This window comes from Aspergillus ambiguus (assembly GCF_047715705.1).
Source record: "Aspergillus ambiguus strain CBS 117.58 unplaced genomic scaffold BDV59scaffold_17, whole genome shotgun sequence".
Lineage (NCBI taxonomy): Eukaryota > Fungi > Ascomycota > Eurotiomycetes > Eurotiales > Aspergillaceae > Aspergillus > Aspergillus ambiguus.
This window is the reverse complement of record NW_027395530.1, coordinates 278981-292144: the sequence shown is the minus strand read 5'-3', so window position 1 is coordinate 292144 and position 13164 is coordinate 278981. Positions and strand designations below refer to the sequence as shown.

At 49.9% G+C, this 13164-nt stretch overlaps 5 protein-coding genes across 5 annotated transcripts; 3 read left to right on the top strand and 2 right to left on the bottom strand.

Moving 5' to 3' along the window:
* Nucleotides 1-664: 664 nt before the first annotated feature.
* On the bottom strand, nt 665-2710 carry BDV59DRAFT_178886 (uncharacterized protein). Its single transcript, XM_073689841.1, has 2 exons — nt 897-2710; nt 665-841 (listed from the first exon to the last, which is right to left on the bottom strand). Exons 1-2 carry the CDS (start codon nt 2404-2406, stop codon nt 774-776), a joined length of 1578 nt encoding a protein of 525 aa, XP_073547655.1. The 5' UTR covers nt 2407-2710; the 3' UTR covers nt 665-773.
* Nucleotides 2711-5196: 2486 nt separating this feature from the next.
* On the top strand, nt 5197-7311 carry BDV59DRAFT_208044 (cytochrome P450; the record flags this gene model as incomplete). Its single annotated transcript, XM_073695133.1, has 5 exons — nt 5197-5834; nt 5895-6244; nt 6293-6889; nt 6941-7078; nt 7126-7311. Exons 1-5 carry the CDS (start codon nt 5591-5593, stop codon nt 7309-7311), a joined length of 1515 nt encoding a protein of 504 aa, XP_073547654.1. The 5' UTR covers nt 5197-5590.
* A 358-nt stretch (nt 7312-7669) lies between these two features.
* On the bottom strand, nt 7670-8554 carry BDV59DRAFT_202251 (uncharacterized protein; the record flags this gene model as incomplete). Its single annotated transcript, XM_073693996.1, has 1 exon — nt 7670-8554. One exon carries the CDS (start codon nt 8552-8554, stop codon nt 7670-7672), a length of 885 nt encoding a protein of 294 aa, XP_073547653.1.
* A 1714-nt stretch (nt 8555-10268) lies between these two features.
* On the top strand, nt 10269-11979 carry BDV59DRAFT_35420 (uncharacterized protein). The gene has a single exon (XM_073696247.1). It carries the CDS (start codon nt 10355-10357, stop codon nt 11876-11878), a length of 1524 nt encoding a protein of 507 aa, XP_073547652.1. The 5' UTR covers nt 10269-10354; the 3' UTR covers nt 11879-11979.
* A 176-nt stretch (nt 11980-12155) lies between these two features.
* BDV59DRAFT_35419 (uncharacterized protein) lies at nt 12156-12655 on the top strand. The gene is made up of 2 exons (XM_073696246.1): nt 12156-12342; nt 12389-12655. Exons 1-2 carry the CDS (start codon nt 12219-12221, stop codon nt 12538-12540), a joined length of 276 nt encoding a protein of 91 aa, XP_073547651.1. The 5' UTR covers nt 12156-12218; the 3' UTR covers nt 12541-12655.
* The last annotated feature ends 509 nt before the right edge of the window (nt 12656-13164 follow it).

Here is a 13164-nt window from a genome sequence, read left to right as displayed (position 1 = left end):
GACTCTGGCTGCGGGTGACGCGTCGTAGAGGCGAACTGGCCATAGTAAACAAACGCGGGTGTGGGGATGGGGCATCCAGAAAGTACGGGAGGATTGCCGGAGGGCAATAAACAGCGATATATAGGCCGCAAAAGGATGCTGGATGGGAAAATTGATGGGAAGTGATGTGATAAACAAGGGAAGATGACTGGGACGGTGAAGTCCTTGAGATGGCGAGTTCCGGGGGAGAACCAAGTGCGAGTCAGGGTTGTGATAGGGTAACGCTTAGTCAGGCCTGATTGTGGCCTTATCAATGCCTGACCGGTGCCTGTTTCGTAAACCCTATCCCTAATAACCTAATACCCTACTGCCAATACCCTAATACCCTAAGACACGGATTACATAATTATCGACCACCGGTTCCTGGACGTTGATATTCAGCTTTAAGCTTTTGATAATAGGTTTATTGAGATGAAGATAGTATCCAACCCCTCGAAACATGTCTATAACCAAACACATCTGCTGTACGCGGACTTCATTTTGTTATTGTTCGATCGTTGTGTGCTTATGCCTGAGGCATCGACGTCGATGTCACCATAATCCTGCATAATTCGACCGCTGTTTTGCCCGCCCAATTTCCAGCCCTACACAAGGACAGTTCTCACTAAATCAGCAAAACGGATATCAACATTCTTAGAAATGCACTGCATATTTTTCATTTGACGGTCGAATACTATTTATGCCCGCAACAGCAGATTCTATTATACAAGAACACCCAAATTACCCATATGCACCTAATAAAGCGCCTCTATCAAGTAAATGGCTCCAAAAAGGAGGAATGCCACGGCACCACCCAATGTCACTACAACCAAGTTAGCATCATCCAACAACAACATCGCAGGACGGTATCGACTTACCAACACGCATGCTGACTCGACCAGCAATAGCGCTTCCTCCGATCACCGCAGCTGCCGTGCATAGCCCATGGCCGGTAATCGCCCCGACGGTCACCCACCAATAATCCTGACCCGCTGCCATGGCAATCGTCGCAATCTGACTGCGATCGCCCCATTCGCCCAGGAAAGTCATCGCAAACGTCTGCACCCACGCAGGACTGAGAAGAAGCGAGAACAGGTTGTTCATACCCACCAGCACATCATTCAACCGACGACCAGGCGCCGGAGACGAATCCCGCGAAGACGAAGACGACAGGCTCTCCGGGGGCGACGGCAGACGGTTGGTGGACGACCGAGACTTGCCACGGCCAGTGCGGCCAGCCTCCAGCGCATGCGGAGTCACCGAGGAACGCCGGCGGTTCATACGGATCTGCTGGTGTTCCTTCTCCTCCAGCTCCATTTCCACCTCCTTCATCTCCTCGCCGACGCCCTCATCCGGCGACATCTCGCGTCCCTCCTTCAGCATCTTCAGCCCGAAGATGAAAAACAGCACCGCTGCCAAGATCTTCGTGAAGGACTTGGGGATCAGGGTCGGGACGGCGTGTCCCAGGACGGCGGACAGCACCGTCATGCCGATGAGCGCGGCAAACGCGGCGGAGAAAACGAGCAGACGAGGGTGACGCATGGCCATCAGCGCGGCGACGAGGAACGTCTTGTCGCCAATCTCCGAGACCACAATCATGGTGAACGAGAACAGCAGAGAGTGGAGGGAACCGCCCTCGTCGGCGCTGGGGCTGTCGATAACGCTGCTGCCGCTGCGATCGAGACCGAGAGGATCCTCCGTCACGGGTGCGGGAGACTTTGGGTGGGGGATATCGTGTGGTTTTTCCGGCAAGTCGGCGGGTTTTTCGAGCACACCCAAGCTCGAGTCACCGCTCGCGCTCTTCGAATCCTTCGAGTCCTTGGATGCGTCCTTGGACTCCTTGCTGGTGTCCTCACTAGAAGTAGGAAGCTTCTGCTGTTCGCTGTGCGGCAAGGGAGGGGCTTCCTTCGGGCTGTCAGGTGTCTTTTCCTCGGAGCTCGAGGGACCACGAAGCTTCTCCGACACACCCCCTTCCGTACCGCGGGTGCCTTCTTTCGGCCCGGACCGGTGGGGATCGTCCATGACTCCGTCATTCGAGTAGGGGATCGGGTTGCCATCGGGGCCTAGGTGTTCAGAGGAGCTCGCTCCAGACTTTTCATCGACCGGCTTTGTCGTACCGGTCTTCTTGCGGTCGCGGTCAGCGTTGGTCTCCACCCACGGACCAGCGTGTGGCCGTCCGTCGCGGCCGTCAACGGGGGCGTCCAGCGCCCCCTTCGAGGAGCCCTTCGGGGTGGTCAGGCCGTCAATATCAGCAACCATGTTCGAATTCGGTACATCACGCTCGAGAAGAGCGGCATCTGCGGAGGCAACGTTGGGGGCGGTATCAGCGACAACGGTCGAGATTGCGGGGAGGAAGAAGAGGACAAATGGCGAGATGTGGAGCTTCATCGTGATCGCGCGACGGTATAATTAAGAGATAGTATCAAGAGACGATTAAAATGGGATAGATGGAAGCTTAATAGACTTAAGGGCTCATGCCCGTCAGGAAAATGAATGAGACGTCGCGTGCGCAAGCTCGACGATCGAGGTTGGAATGAGTGAACGGTCACTGATCGCCGATCATAGGGCCACGAGAGTCAAGGGAAGATGGGGAGAATGGGAACGCGCAAGGAAAGGGGAATTAAATAGGCTGTAGACGGAGAAAGAATTCAACAAGAAGAGAAGCAAGACGAGGCGACGATGGAAGAAGAGAACAGATCATGGAGGAGGATCTTTTCGGTGGCCGCAAAGGGGCAACTCCAACGTCACGTGGGCCGCCTTGTCCGCTTGCGGCTGTTTTTGCCTGAGGTTGCTGTATAGTTACATTTAGTTACTTGTCGCTGGCTCGCTGCCTGATGATAGATCAATTGATCTATTCTGTTGCTAGATGATTGTACACAAAGGTGAGGAATTGGTTTACTTCTAAGCATAGGTAAAGAGTAGACATTGTGTTGAGACATGTGATGAGAAACTATACAAACTGTTGTGACATCTCGAGCTCGACATCTCCTTTCAGTCATCCACCCCATGGATTCCCCATCCCCACTCCTGGAGCCCATTCCCACGATGGAGCCCCCCTGCAGCTCTTGTCCCTCCTTGGTCGAGTCCACCCAATCTGAAGACAACCGCGAGATCCCCGTCTGGCTCAGTGTCTTCTTTGGCAAACCCAGTCCCTCCTCCCCACGACTCGACCATGCACGATTTTCTGCAAAAGCGCCTGAAGGCATATTTAAATTGTTTGATGATGGAAATGATAGTCCCTCCAAGGACTCATTCGAATCAACCAGCATTAATATCCCCGTGGAGAGGCACCTCTTTGATAGAGAACTGTCCACTTTTGGTTCAATCGTCAACCTGGCACTTTCTGTGGAGGACCAGTTACTGAACTGTGTGGAGGGAAATTGTGTCATCTGTCAGGAGAATCCAGTCCAGTCATTTGTCCATCGACCTCTTTGCGCCACCAAACACGGATACGGCGAGCTCTCTGACTTCAAGGAAATGTATCATTTGTTGACTACAGTCTCATCCCACACAGCTCACATCACTCGGAGATGTGAAGTGAACTGGAGTATTGGGAACTTTATGAGTGATCGGCCGTATATCTGTTTCCTAGCGATACCAATCTGTTCGGAACAATCAAATTGCCATCGAACCGCTGCCGAAATGTCTCAGGACTATATCAGCGGTATTATTGACGAGACAGTAAAACCATGCATCCTGGATGATGACCCAAAGGGAAAGACAAATAATACGGAAAGGCCTCCAATCCCAGACCAATCCACGGACCCGGGAAGCGATCATCAACAGGTGTCCTATGAATCCCCCAGACCGAGTTATCCCAAAAAGCCGCCCCGAATCGCTCACTCTGACAGCATGAAACCAGTTCTAATCGGAGCCACCGTGTTCATTGCTACTTCGCACCCAGAAACCGACCACCGTGCCCACAATCAGCTAGGCTGCATGGTTGTCTCTTCTCTATGGCCAAAAAGAGTGCTACCTGATGCGTCAACCAGTGAGTATGAGAGGAACACTTGCTCTCGGAAAATAATGTTGCATTGCGAGAGAGTGATACTCGACAACGTCGGTTCCCACTGCGCTGCATGCACCAAGCCTACCATTGCCGCAAGGCTCGTCCACATCCCAATATCATATTCGCTGACTGACCAGAGCTCTCTGGATGAGCCCCAACTTAAGAACCTTGTCATAGAACTCTGCCATTTAGTCCCCCACAAATGGAAATACCCCGAGGTGCGAGCTACACTGGGTGCCAAATGCGATGCGCAAATATACGAACTGGTGGTTCCAGTGTGCGGGATGTCTTTGGCATGCGAGGAAGTTGCTCACACTTCTAGCAAAGAATTCCTGAGATTGTTACTACCGCACGGCTTAAAACTGCCGGGGATAGACATCACCCATGTGGATGGTGATATACCTGAGACACCAGACACCTTGTCCTCCGAAGTGGATGTCCTGGTTAAGAAACTCGCACAGAGTCCCGACGCCCCACAAGGAGAAGAATGCGAAAAGGAAGCACGCCCGCAGAAAGTGCCGTTTGCCCTACTGGAGAAACACAATGGCAACGAAGTTGGTAGAAACAAACAAGCGCCTCATTCTAACGGCACCATATCGGAGATATCCAATGATCAGGATCTTGGAACATGGGTTTATCTCACCAGGGAGAGACTGTCTTTGGAATATTGCCATGACAGCTCCGATGAGGATTCCGAATGCCTGGAGATCGCAGCTGCGAGGTGTGAGGCGGATTTGCTATTCATGCCTCTGTTAAACATGAATTTTTGGGAGCTGCATGAAATAGTAGCGAGGCAATATGATCGGAATTGGGGTGAATCGATGGAACGCCCCGAGGACGATTATGCATTACTTCACAGTCCTAACGGATCTGAGGATTTTGCTTTGGGATAAACGCAATCTGATACATGTTCATGTCCTTACGAGTGGGAGGATCCAAGGACGGGTGATGAATACTTTTGCTGTCCAGTAGACTGGACGATAGCAACCGAGATACCCTATCGGAATGACACTACTGCGTATGGAGTACGTACCACTAGGGCATTTAAGGCTTGATGATCAACTGCGTATGGACATTCCATAAAAGGAAAAGATGATCATCAGTCGGCGTCGGGCATAAGATTCACTCCCGAGTTCCGCTTACATCACTCAATCACCCACCACCCACCAACTGAAGTACGCATAGAAGTATGTACCCCAACGAGCCCTACTGGACCACTGAGCTCGCCTAGACTTGATTATGTACAGGGTACAGGATCAAAGCAACTGACATCCAGGTAGGCAGTCACCTATAACTACGGCTTACTTGATTACCTCAATAGTAGTGCGTAATACGAACTGATTTTTACTCTCCACTGTACGGTGTTCGTCGAGAGATGATCAGCATTTGGCACCAGGCAGGAAATCACACCCAAGATTGTTCACATCAATCTCCCTTACCAGCTCCCCACAAATTGCCGAACAGAGGGGTTTCAAGCGGGATATTTAAGCCTAGGCCGGCCCAATGCTCATACATTGAAAATTGAGCTATGCTGAGTGGACTTCTTAATTCCTGCTAGTGACCATGAATGTCTCTGCTTTTCATGGATCTCTTGTCCGCATCCCCTCCGAGATAGGTCCATATATACCTCACCTAATCCTACTCGCAGTAACGGGCTACATACTATCCAGCCTGTATCATGCCTTTCTTGGCCCTACAAGTCACATTCCAGGACCATTTCTGGCTCGGTTCACCCGGCTATGGGAGTTGCTGGAGGTAAGTCAAGGGCATTTCGAACGAACAAACGTTCAACTGCACAAGAAATATGGTAGGCTCAAATATGCGATCACTGGTTCATTCCCTTTTCTAATCTCGCAACCTGGGACAGGTCCCATCGTCCGCATTGGCCCCTCAAAGTTCAGTATCAGCGATCCAGCCGCCGTCAGAGCGCTCTATGCCGCTGGGTCAAAGTTCCCGAAATCCGCATTTTACTTCCCGTTCGGTGATCCACACCAGGCGAATTTGTTCTCAGAACAGAGTATTCAGGCACACTCACAGAAGCGTCGGCGTCTGGCGGGCGCCTACTCCATGTCTGCGTTGGTCACATACGAAGAGTCTGTTGACATGTGCAATGCTACGCTCTGCAGGAGACTGGCCGAATTTGCAGAGACGCAGACTCCCATCAATATTCCTGATTGGATGCAGTTCTACGCTTTCGACGTAATTGGTGAAATCACGGTATATCTATATTGAGCTATGGTGGGAATGTGAGCTGACTTTTCGTAGACAAGCCAGTCATTCGGGTTCATGGAACAGGGATGGGACTTTAACACAATACTGCAGAGTATTCATGAAACCATGGTCTATGGGTCCCGAGTAGGGGTATTTCCCGAATTACATTCATGGATCGCGTGGTTCGGTAGGATCACCCGAAAAAAGATTCCGTTCGATGTCGTGCAGACCTATGTGGACAGCCAGATTGCTGTTAGAAAAGGGAAAGAAATCACTGGTAGACAGCCTGATTTTCTTACGAAGATACTCGCCCTGAGAAGGGCGGGTAAAGCCACTGACGTTGATCTTAGCCAAGTCATTGGTCAGAATATTGGGGCCGGATCGGACACCACTTCTATATCTCTCAGCAGTGTGATCTACGGCTTGTGCAAAAATCCAGAGGCAGAAAGAAAGCTGGTAGACGAGCTTGAATCTTTTGCGGCGGCTGGGAATCTGTCGGATCCGGTTACCTTTGAGCAGTCCCGTCAGATGCCGTATTTGCAGGCTTGTATCAAAGAAGGACTGCGGATACATCCGGCTGTTGGAAGACCGTTGCTCCGCGTGGTACCGTCTGGGGGTACTACGTTGGCTGGGCAGTATTACCCTGCTGGGGTAAATTGGCTTGCTGTATAGACAATGGGCGTCTGGCTAACATTGCTGCAGGTAGCTGTAGGCGTCAACGCCTGGGTTCTGCATCGAGATGAGAGTATATTCGGGCCCGAACCTGACAAATTTCTGCCAGAAAGATGGCTACAAGATGACGCGCAAAAGCTGGCTCGCATGGAGCAGAACTTTCTTTCTGTTTGTGAACCATGCAGTTGTCTTTCTCATATACTAACCGTATACAGTTCGGAGCTGGATCCCGTACTTGTATTGGCAAAAATATAAGTCTTTTGGAGATGTCAAAGGTCATTCCGCAGTTATACCGCAAGTTTGAGATTAGGCTTGCCGATTCAGGGGACATGTTAACTTCGGAGGACTGGTTTGTCAAGCAGAAATTCAGCTGCTATATTAAATTACGTGAGTCAACTTAAGTGACCTGTTCGGAAATATGGGCATCCGTTATTAGCTAGTAGCATCTCAATGTCCTTACATGGGACTACCATTCGCAATTATTCGTCTGCCTTGGAGGTGACACTTCAATGTTCAACCCAAGATACTCAGTGGATTGGAGTCACAATAAGGAACGAATTGTATTATAACTATGTATTTGCCCTATGTCGCATCCATCAACATAGAAGCGGCAAAAATACCCTATAGAGTAGACGGTCATGGCACTATTGCCCCGCCTGGGCCCCATGCCGACCAAGTTCATTGTCGGATTTAATGTCCGATTGTTCGTGGACGTTGGCTCTGCGACAAGCAATTCAACCCCTGGATTACTGAACGAGCTCAACAAGTAGACACAGTAGCATACTCGGTTGCCCATTCAATCTCCGTAGTATACAGAGTTTCAACAACCCCAAGGACCTGATGAGCACCGGTAGCACACTGGTACTCAGTTTGCCAGACAGTATCCGTCACAGGGCACGGTACCACTGTAGTGATGGTGACAATTTCACTGGGGTTGCAGGTCTTCTTAGTACAAGTGGTGATGGTAGTAGTGGTCGAGGTAGTCTCAGGCGGGTTGATAGTGATGGTGGCGATTTCGCTCGGCTTGCAGCTTTCCTTGAAGCATGTGGTGATGCACGGCACCGACGTGGTGGCAGTTTCCACTTCGTTAGGCTGACATGTCTCCTTGGTGCAGGTGGTGATTGTGGTAGTTTCCCAGGTCACGCTTGGGCTGGGAGGAGCAGTGATGTTGGGCGATGGAGTCGAGGTGGTTGAGCACGGCACCTCGGTAGTAATGGTCTCAAGCTCGCCAGGATTGCATTTCTCCTTGGTGCAGGTAACTATGGTAGTAGTGGTCCAGGACGTGTTCCCACCCGAGGGAGAAGTGATAGTGGGAGCAGGCGTGGTGGAGCAAGGCACTGTAGTAGTGATGGTTTCCAATTCATCGGGCTTGCAGACAGTGGTGTGAGTGCAGGTGGTGATGGTAGTGGTGGTCATGCTTGGTCCTGTGCTGGGAGAAGAAGTAATCAGAGGTGTGCTCGATGACGACAGAGATGTTGAAGGAGTCGTCAAGGGCTTCGAGCTCGTGGTCGAGTTCGCCGCCGCCCGCAAATGCAGACCGCGATCATGAAGCCAGGCCCGACGAACATAGTCCGGGTTCCCTTGGACTGCACAAGTCCAGAAAAGGAGGGCAAAAGCAAAGACAGTTTCGCAGTGTAAAAACATGGTTTTTGATGTGTACAGCTTCCAGAGTTGAAACGAATGAATGATTTGCCAACATCGTGCTCGAGCTGGGTATTTATCTTCATCGTAGCTAACAGCAATGCACGGGCAAGGAGCAAGAACACTGGCCTTGATGTCACTATATGGTCGATATATTAAATGTGGGGCAGCAATAAAGTAATCGGACGGAAATATTCATTGCTGTGAGATTCTGCAGCGTGTTGATGAGGCCGTTGACGATGGATTGCCGTTTCCGGCATACCAAGCTCAGGTACTAGATGTCAACGCGGCGCCAACCGGTAGGCCCACTGAACTATATCGCACTGCAATTAGCCGATTGGTTTTGGAAATCCACTACAAAACTTGTTTTGTAATCAGAGATGCGACTTTAATATATAAGTTACTTGTGGTTGGCAGGTCCTTCAAAGGATGTAGCACATCCTCAGAGGGCGCCACGGCTAGAAGATCAATTAATGTAACATGCAGAGGAGAAGATCGATATATTATGGAGAAACTCATCAATTAGAAGGTGGCCACGGGCTAACCAAGCGATAAGCGCTCCATAAAACTCACCTGCTGCCGAAGAAGTATCGGTCTCGGCATCGTCCAAGGCGGTTTCGTAGCGGAGGCTCCACCACAATGTCACTCAATATCGATGCCTAGAGCTATCAGAACAAGATGTGGTCTTTCCAGTGAGTAATATTGGTTGTTTTCAGGAGGAAGACAGTTAGAACGTAGATGAGCACACCTATGTGGTGTTGGTTGTGATGGCGACTCGACCTTGATCAGAATTGTATCTAAAAACGAGAGCTCCAAAGTGAGAAGGAAGGAAGCACGAAAACAAGCCGGAGCTGGAAGGAGAACTGCTGCTTGTCAAGGTCGTCGTTGTCTTTGTGGTGGTGCTCATACCTTTCTTTCTGGTTATGGTCTGTCGTGGTGCGCGTCGCCGACAGGTTCGGCATGGTCAGGGATGCGTATTTTACACATGATTTGGGCCTGCTTAACGCAAGTGTTTGCAGGTTCACTCGTAGCCCTGGGAGCTATTCGCCTTCTTTTGTTGGTAGCGCTGAGAGTACTGGGACACTGTAGCATGCATTTCGAACCATGAAGGTTCCCTTTCAGGGACAAAGATGTGGCTATTTCTGGCGCGCTTTAGCTCCCTGTGACAGTCGATTAATGCACTTGATCTCGATCAGACATAGGAAAAGAAAGAGGACTGCGGCGCGGCGAGTATGAGTATGTAGTGGCGGCCACCACTACTACCGTGACCTTCACTCAGTCGGCCTTTCAAGATCAATAGAACGAGTAGCTGAAGTTTACTTTCGAAAGAATAAATTATTGCAACGCCTGGTGTTCATATTGGTTGTTGGAAAGGCGCCGTTGGAATAGAAAAAGAAAAGAGTGTGGTAGGAGCCGGGTTCGAACCGATAAGGCCGCGGTAACAAAGACAGTAGTGGTCGCGCCGTCTGCCCTCTGTTGGGGTTACCGTGCTGGGGCCAAATATCGATGGCCCCCGATCACCACTGTGAGGTATACAGAGCAGCGTTGGAGTGCGTGACCTTATTAATTGACCTAGGTACGAGGCGTTGATACCGAGAAGGGATAACGGACATAGAGGTTCTCACAACGCAGAATTATCAGGGGTACGGCGGTTCGTACTATTTGAATCTCAGAGAAGCCATATGACAGCTGGCTGAGTTGCTATCCAACAACCAATTGATGTTGTCTGCAGGCTTGTACTAGATAGTACTATAAAGGGTCGTGTCATTCCCAATACAGTACGGAGGGAATCTGATTGTGACTATGCCACCGATTAACTCGTCGGCTAATATGACCGAACTACATCTTCCTCCGACGACATCAATTAAACAGACTTCCCGCCACCAATTGTCTGCCTACATGCTTCCATCAGGGTCTTGCTTTTATATGCCCTCGTTCTCCGTGCAAATGGTTATCCTGGTGTCTGCTGGTGCCAAAAACAAATTCGCTACCATGAGTCCGCCCCGCTTGTATACTCTTCCCCTCGAACTTATAAACCATATAGGTTCATATCTACATGCGAACGACCAAAAGTCTCTGTCTCGCTTGTCTCAGACATGTAAATTGCTGAGGGATGATTTTCAACCGATGCTCTTTCGTGCCTATACCCACTACTCACAACCCGTGTCCCGCCTCGTTAAATTCCTTCGTGCCATTGCCTCTCGCCCTGATCTCGCCACTGCCGTCACATCACTGACTTTCTACCAGCCGATAGACTGTACCAGCCTAAGCAATGCCGACAGACAGTTCATTGATACATGCATTGCAAATCTTGGTCTACCCTCTCCGCCTATCGACTGGCAACTTGAGGGTGGAACGCGGCATATAGTCCTGGAAACAGTGATAGCTTATAGCCCAACCGTCCAGACCCTCGAGCTGCCAGTAAATGAAGAATGGGGCTTTGAAGTCTTTGCATCCTTCCCTCGCGCAGACAAGAGACTTGAATTCCCCCATCTACGGACGCTCTCAATATTCTACTACTACATCAGTGGCGACGGCTGGGCCGTTGACTACGATCAAATTTCTCTCCTACTTGAAGCATCTCCGAATGTGGAGCATCTTGCCCTTCCCACTGTGGAGGGATTCTACGCCGGAAGATCTGAACTGCCGAGCTTGAAATCAGTGAAGACCGTAGACCTCGGCGAGAGCGGGTCCGGTTTGTTCTTCGTCACGTCCATCATAACAGAGTGCTCATCCGTGCGGAGCTTTACACTACACTGGCTCCGCTCAAGTGGGTACGATGAGGATCACAAGGACTGGTCTGTCGTTGAGGTTTGGGATGCGTTGGTGCACGTGAAACAAACCTTGGAAGAATTGACGTTCGAATCTGACCCCGACATCCCCTCAGGATTTCCAAATGCCGATAGTGTCTCCTCTTTGGCAGGATTCGAAAAGCTACGGGCCCTGAAAGTAGACGGACGCTGTTTTGAAGCGATGTTTCGGGCGTGGACGCTCAAAAGCGGAAGTGACGATATGAATGAGTTCGTGGGACAGCTCCTCCCATCCGAGATCAGCAGCTTAACGATCTGGGCTCCGAGTGATGTCTTGATCTCGGTGCTCTTTGCGCTTGCCAGAGCGAGGGCTCGCGGTCTGTATGAGTATCTTGCAAAGGTGGAGATCGGACCGTCACCCGTCTTCCAAGACTGGATTCCGAACCCAGACTGGTCGAGGAGTGAAGGATCATTGAGGGAGAAGTTCTCGGGGGCTGGAGTGCAGCTGGGGTTGGATATCCCGTATGTCGCGCCAGAAATGTGGAATTTCATGCAACACACGGGGCTGATAGGGTAGGGCCTTCGACCATCTCAACTAATGTTAAATTGGAATCGATGTCAGTAGAATCCTCTTATCGCTGTTCAGGGATGACCTACATTGTGATGTTGCTATTTAACGAGTTGTTCTACACAGATAACAAGTTAGAAGGTATAAATTATGCGGTTTCCTTTAGGTTGATATGGTAATATGATGGCATAGGCTAAGCACACTATGACGTCAAAGAACATTCTACGTCACTTCTACTATCCAAATACTATTTAAAACCGCCATCCTCACCATTATCACCAATATACACTGTTTCAAATATCAAGTAACGCATTTTATTCTCATGGATAACTCGATATAAAACACCACTATGTCTGGCTTCTTGCACAAGGTTGAAAACATTTTCCCCGGTCACCACCACCACGACTCCACATCTGCCGGTGACCAGTCGCATGGTTCGACATCTACCGACAAAACAAAAGATAACAGACCTGGTGAGTTTTCTTGCGGCGGTAATACGCAACTCGTACTCATGGATAGATATCCACCATCACCATCATGAATCTAGCCGAGAGAACGCCCACAATCGCAGCCAGGCAGAGCGGGATCGTGCCGATTTCCTCGCAGATAGACAGTATGATCGTGACGTGAGATCTCCTCAGCGTGGGCCCGGTATTGGATTTGAGGAGTAAATGGACTTAAGTTGTTGAACGTTAAGAGCACATGGTGTGGTTGAGACCAGGTAGACAGGAGGCTGACCAACGGGGTGTAGCATTTCTACTGTACGATTAAATTTAGAAATATGGGTTATAAATTCAATTGCGCATTTTTTCTCTGTTATGGAGAGCCTAATCCAATCGTGGCGGAATAATATACTCTTAAGCACCTGACGACTAGTACCAGGTCTTATACCATTATAGGCAACTGATACGAGTACAAAGGCGTTCATTTGATAATAAAGTGCAGGTCTTGAATGACCAGGAGCTTTTGAATTAGAGGTCTAACTGAAAAAGAACCGTGTGGATCTTTGAAGACACCTACACACAAATCTATGACTCCCTACCCTCTAATCTCCAGAGCCAGACTTAATGTTAGGTATACATTTGACCGTACCAGGCAGAACCCCATACATTTTGTAGTGCCGCCAATCACTCACACAGATGAGCTATTTAAAGAGATTAGCAGCAATATATCCAGGTGGTTATAATGGTAGATGCCACTTACCATAAAATAAATGCCAAAGTAGCTATAATACCTCCCAGTGGGCAACTGCTTCCGCTGCATGACCCGGCAGTTCCCATGGTTGTGACGATAAA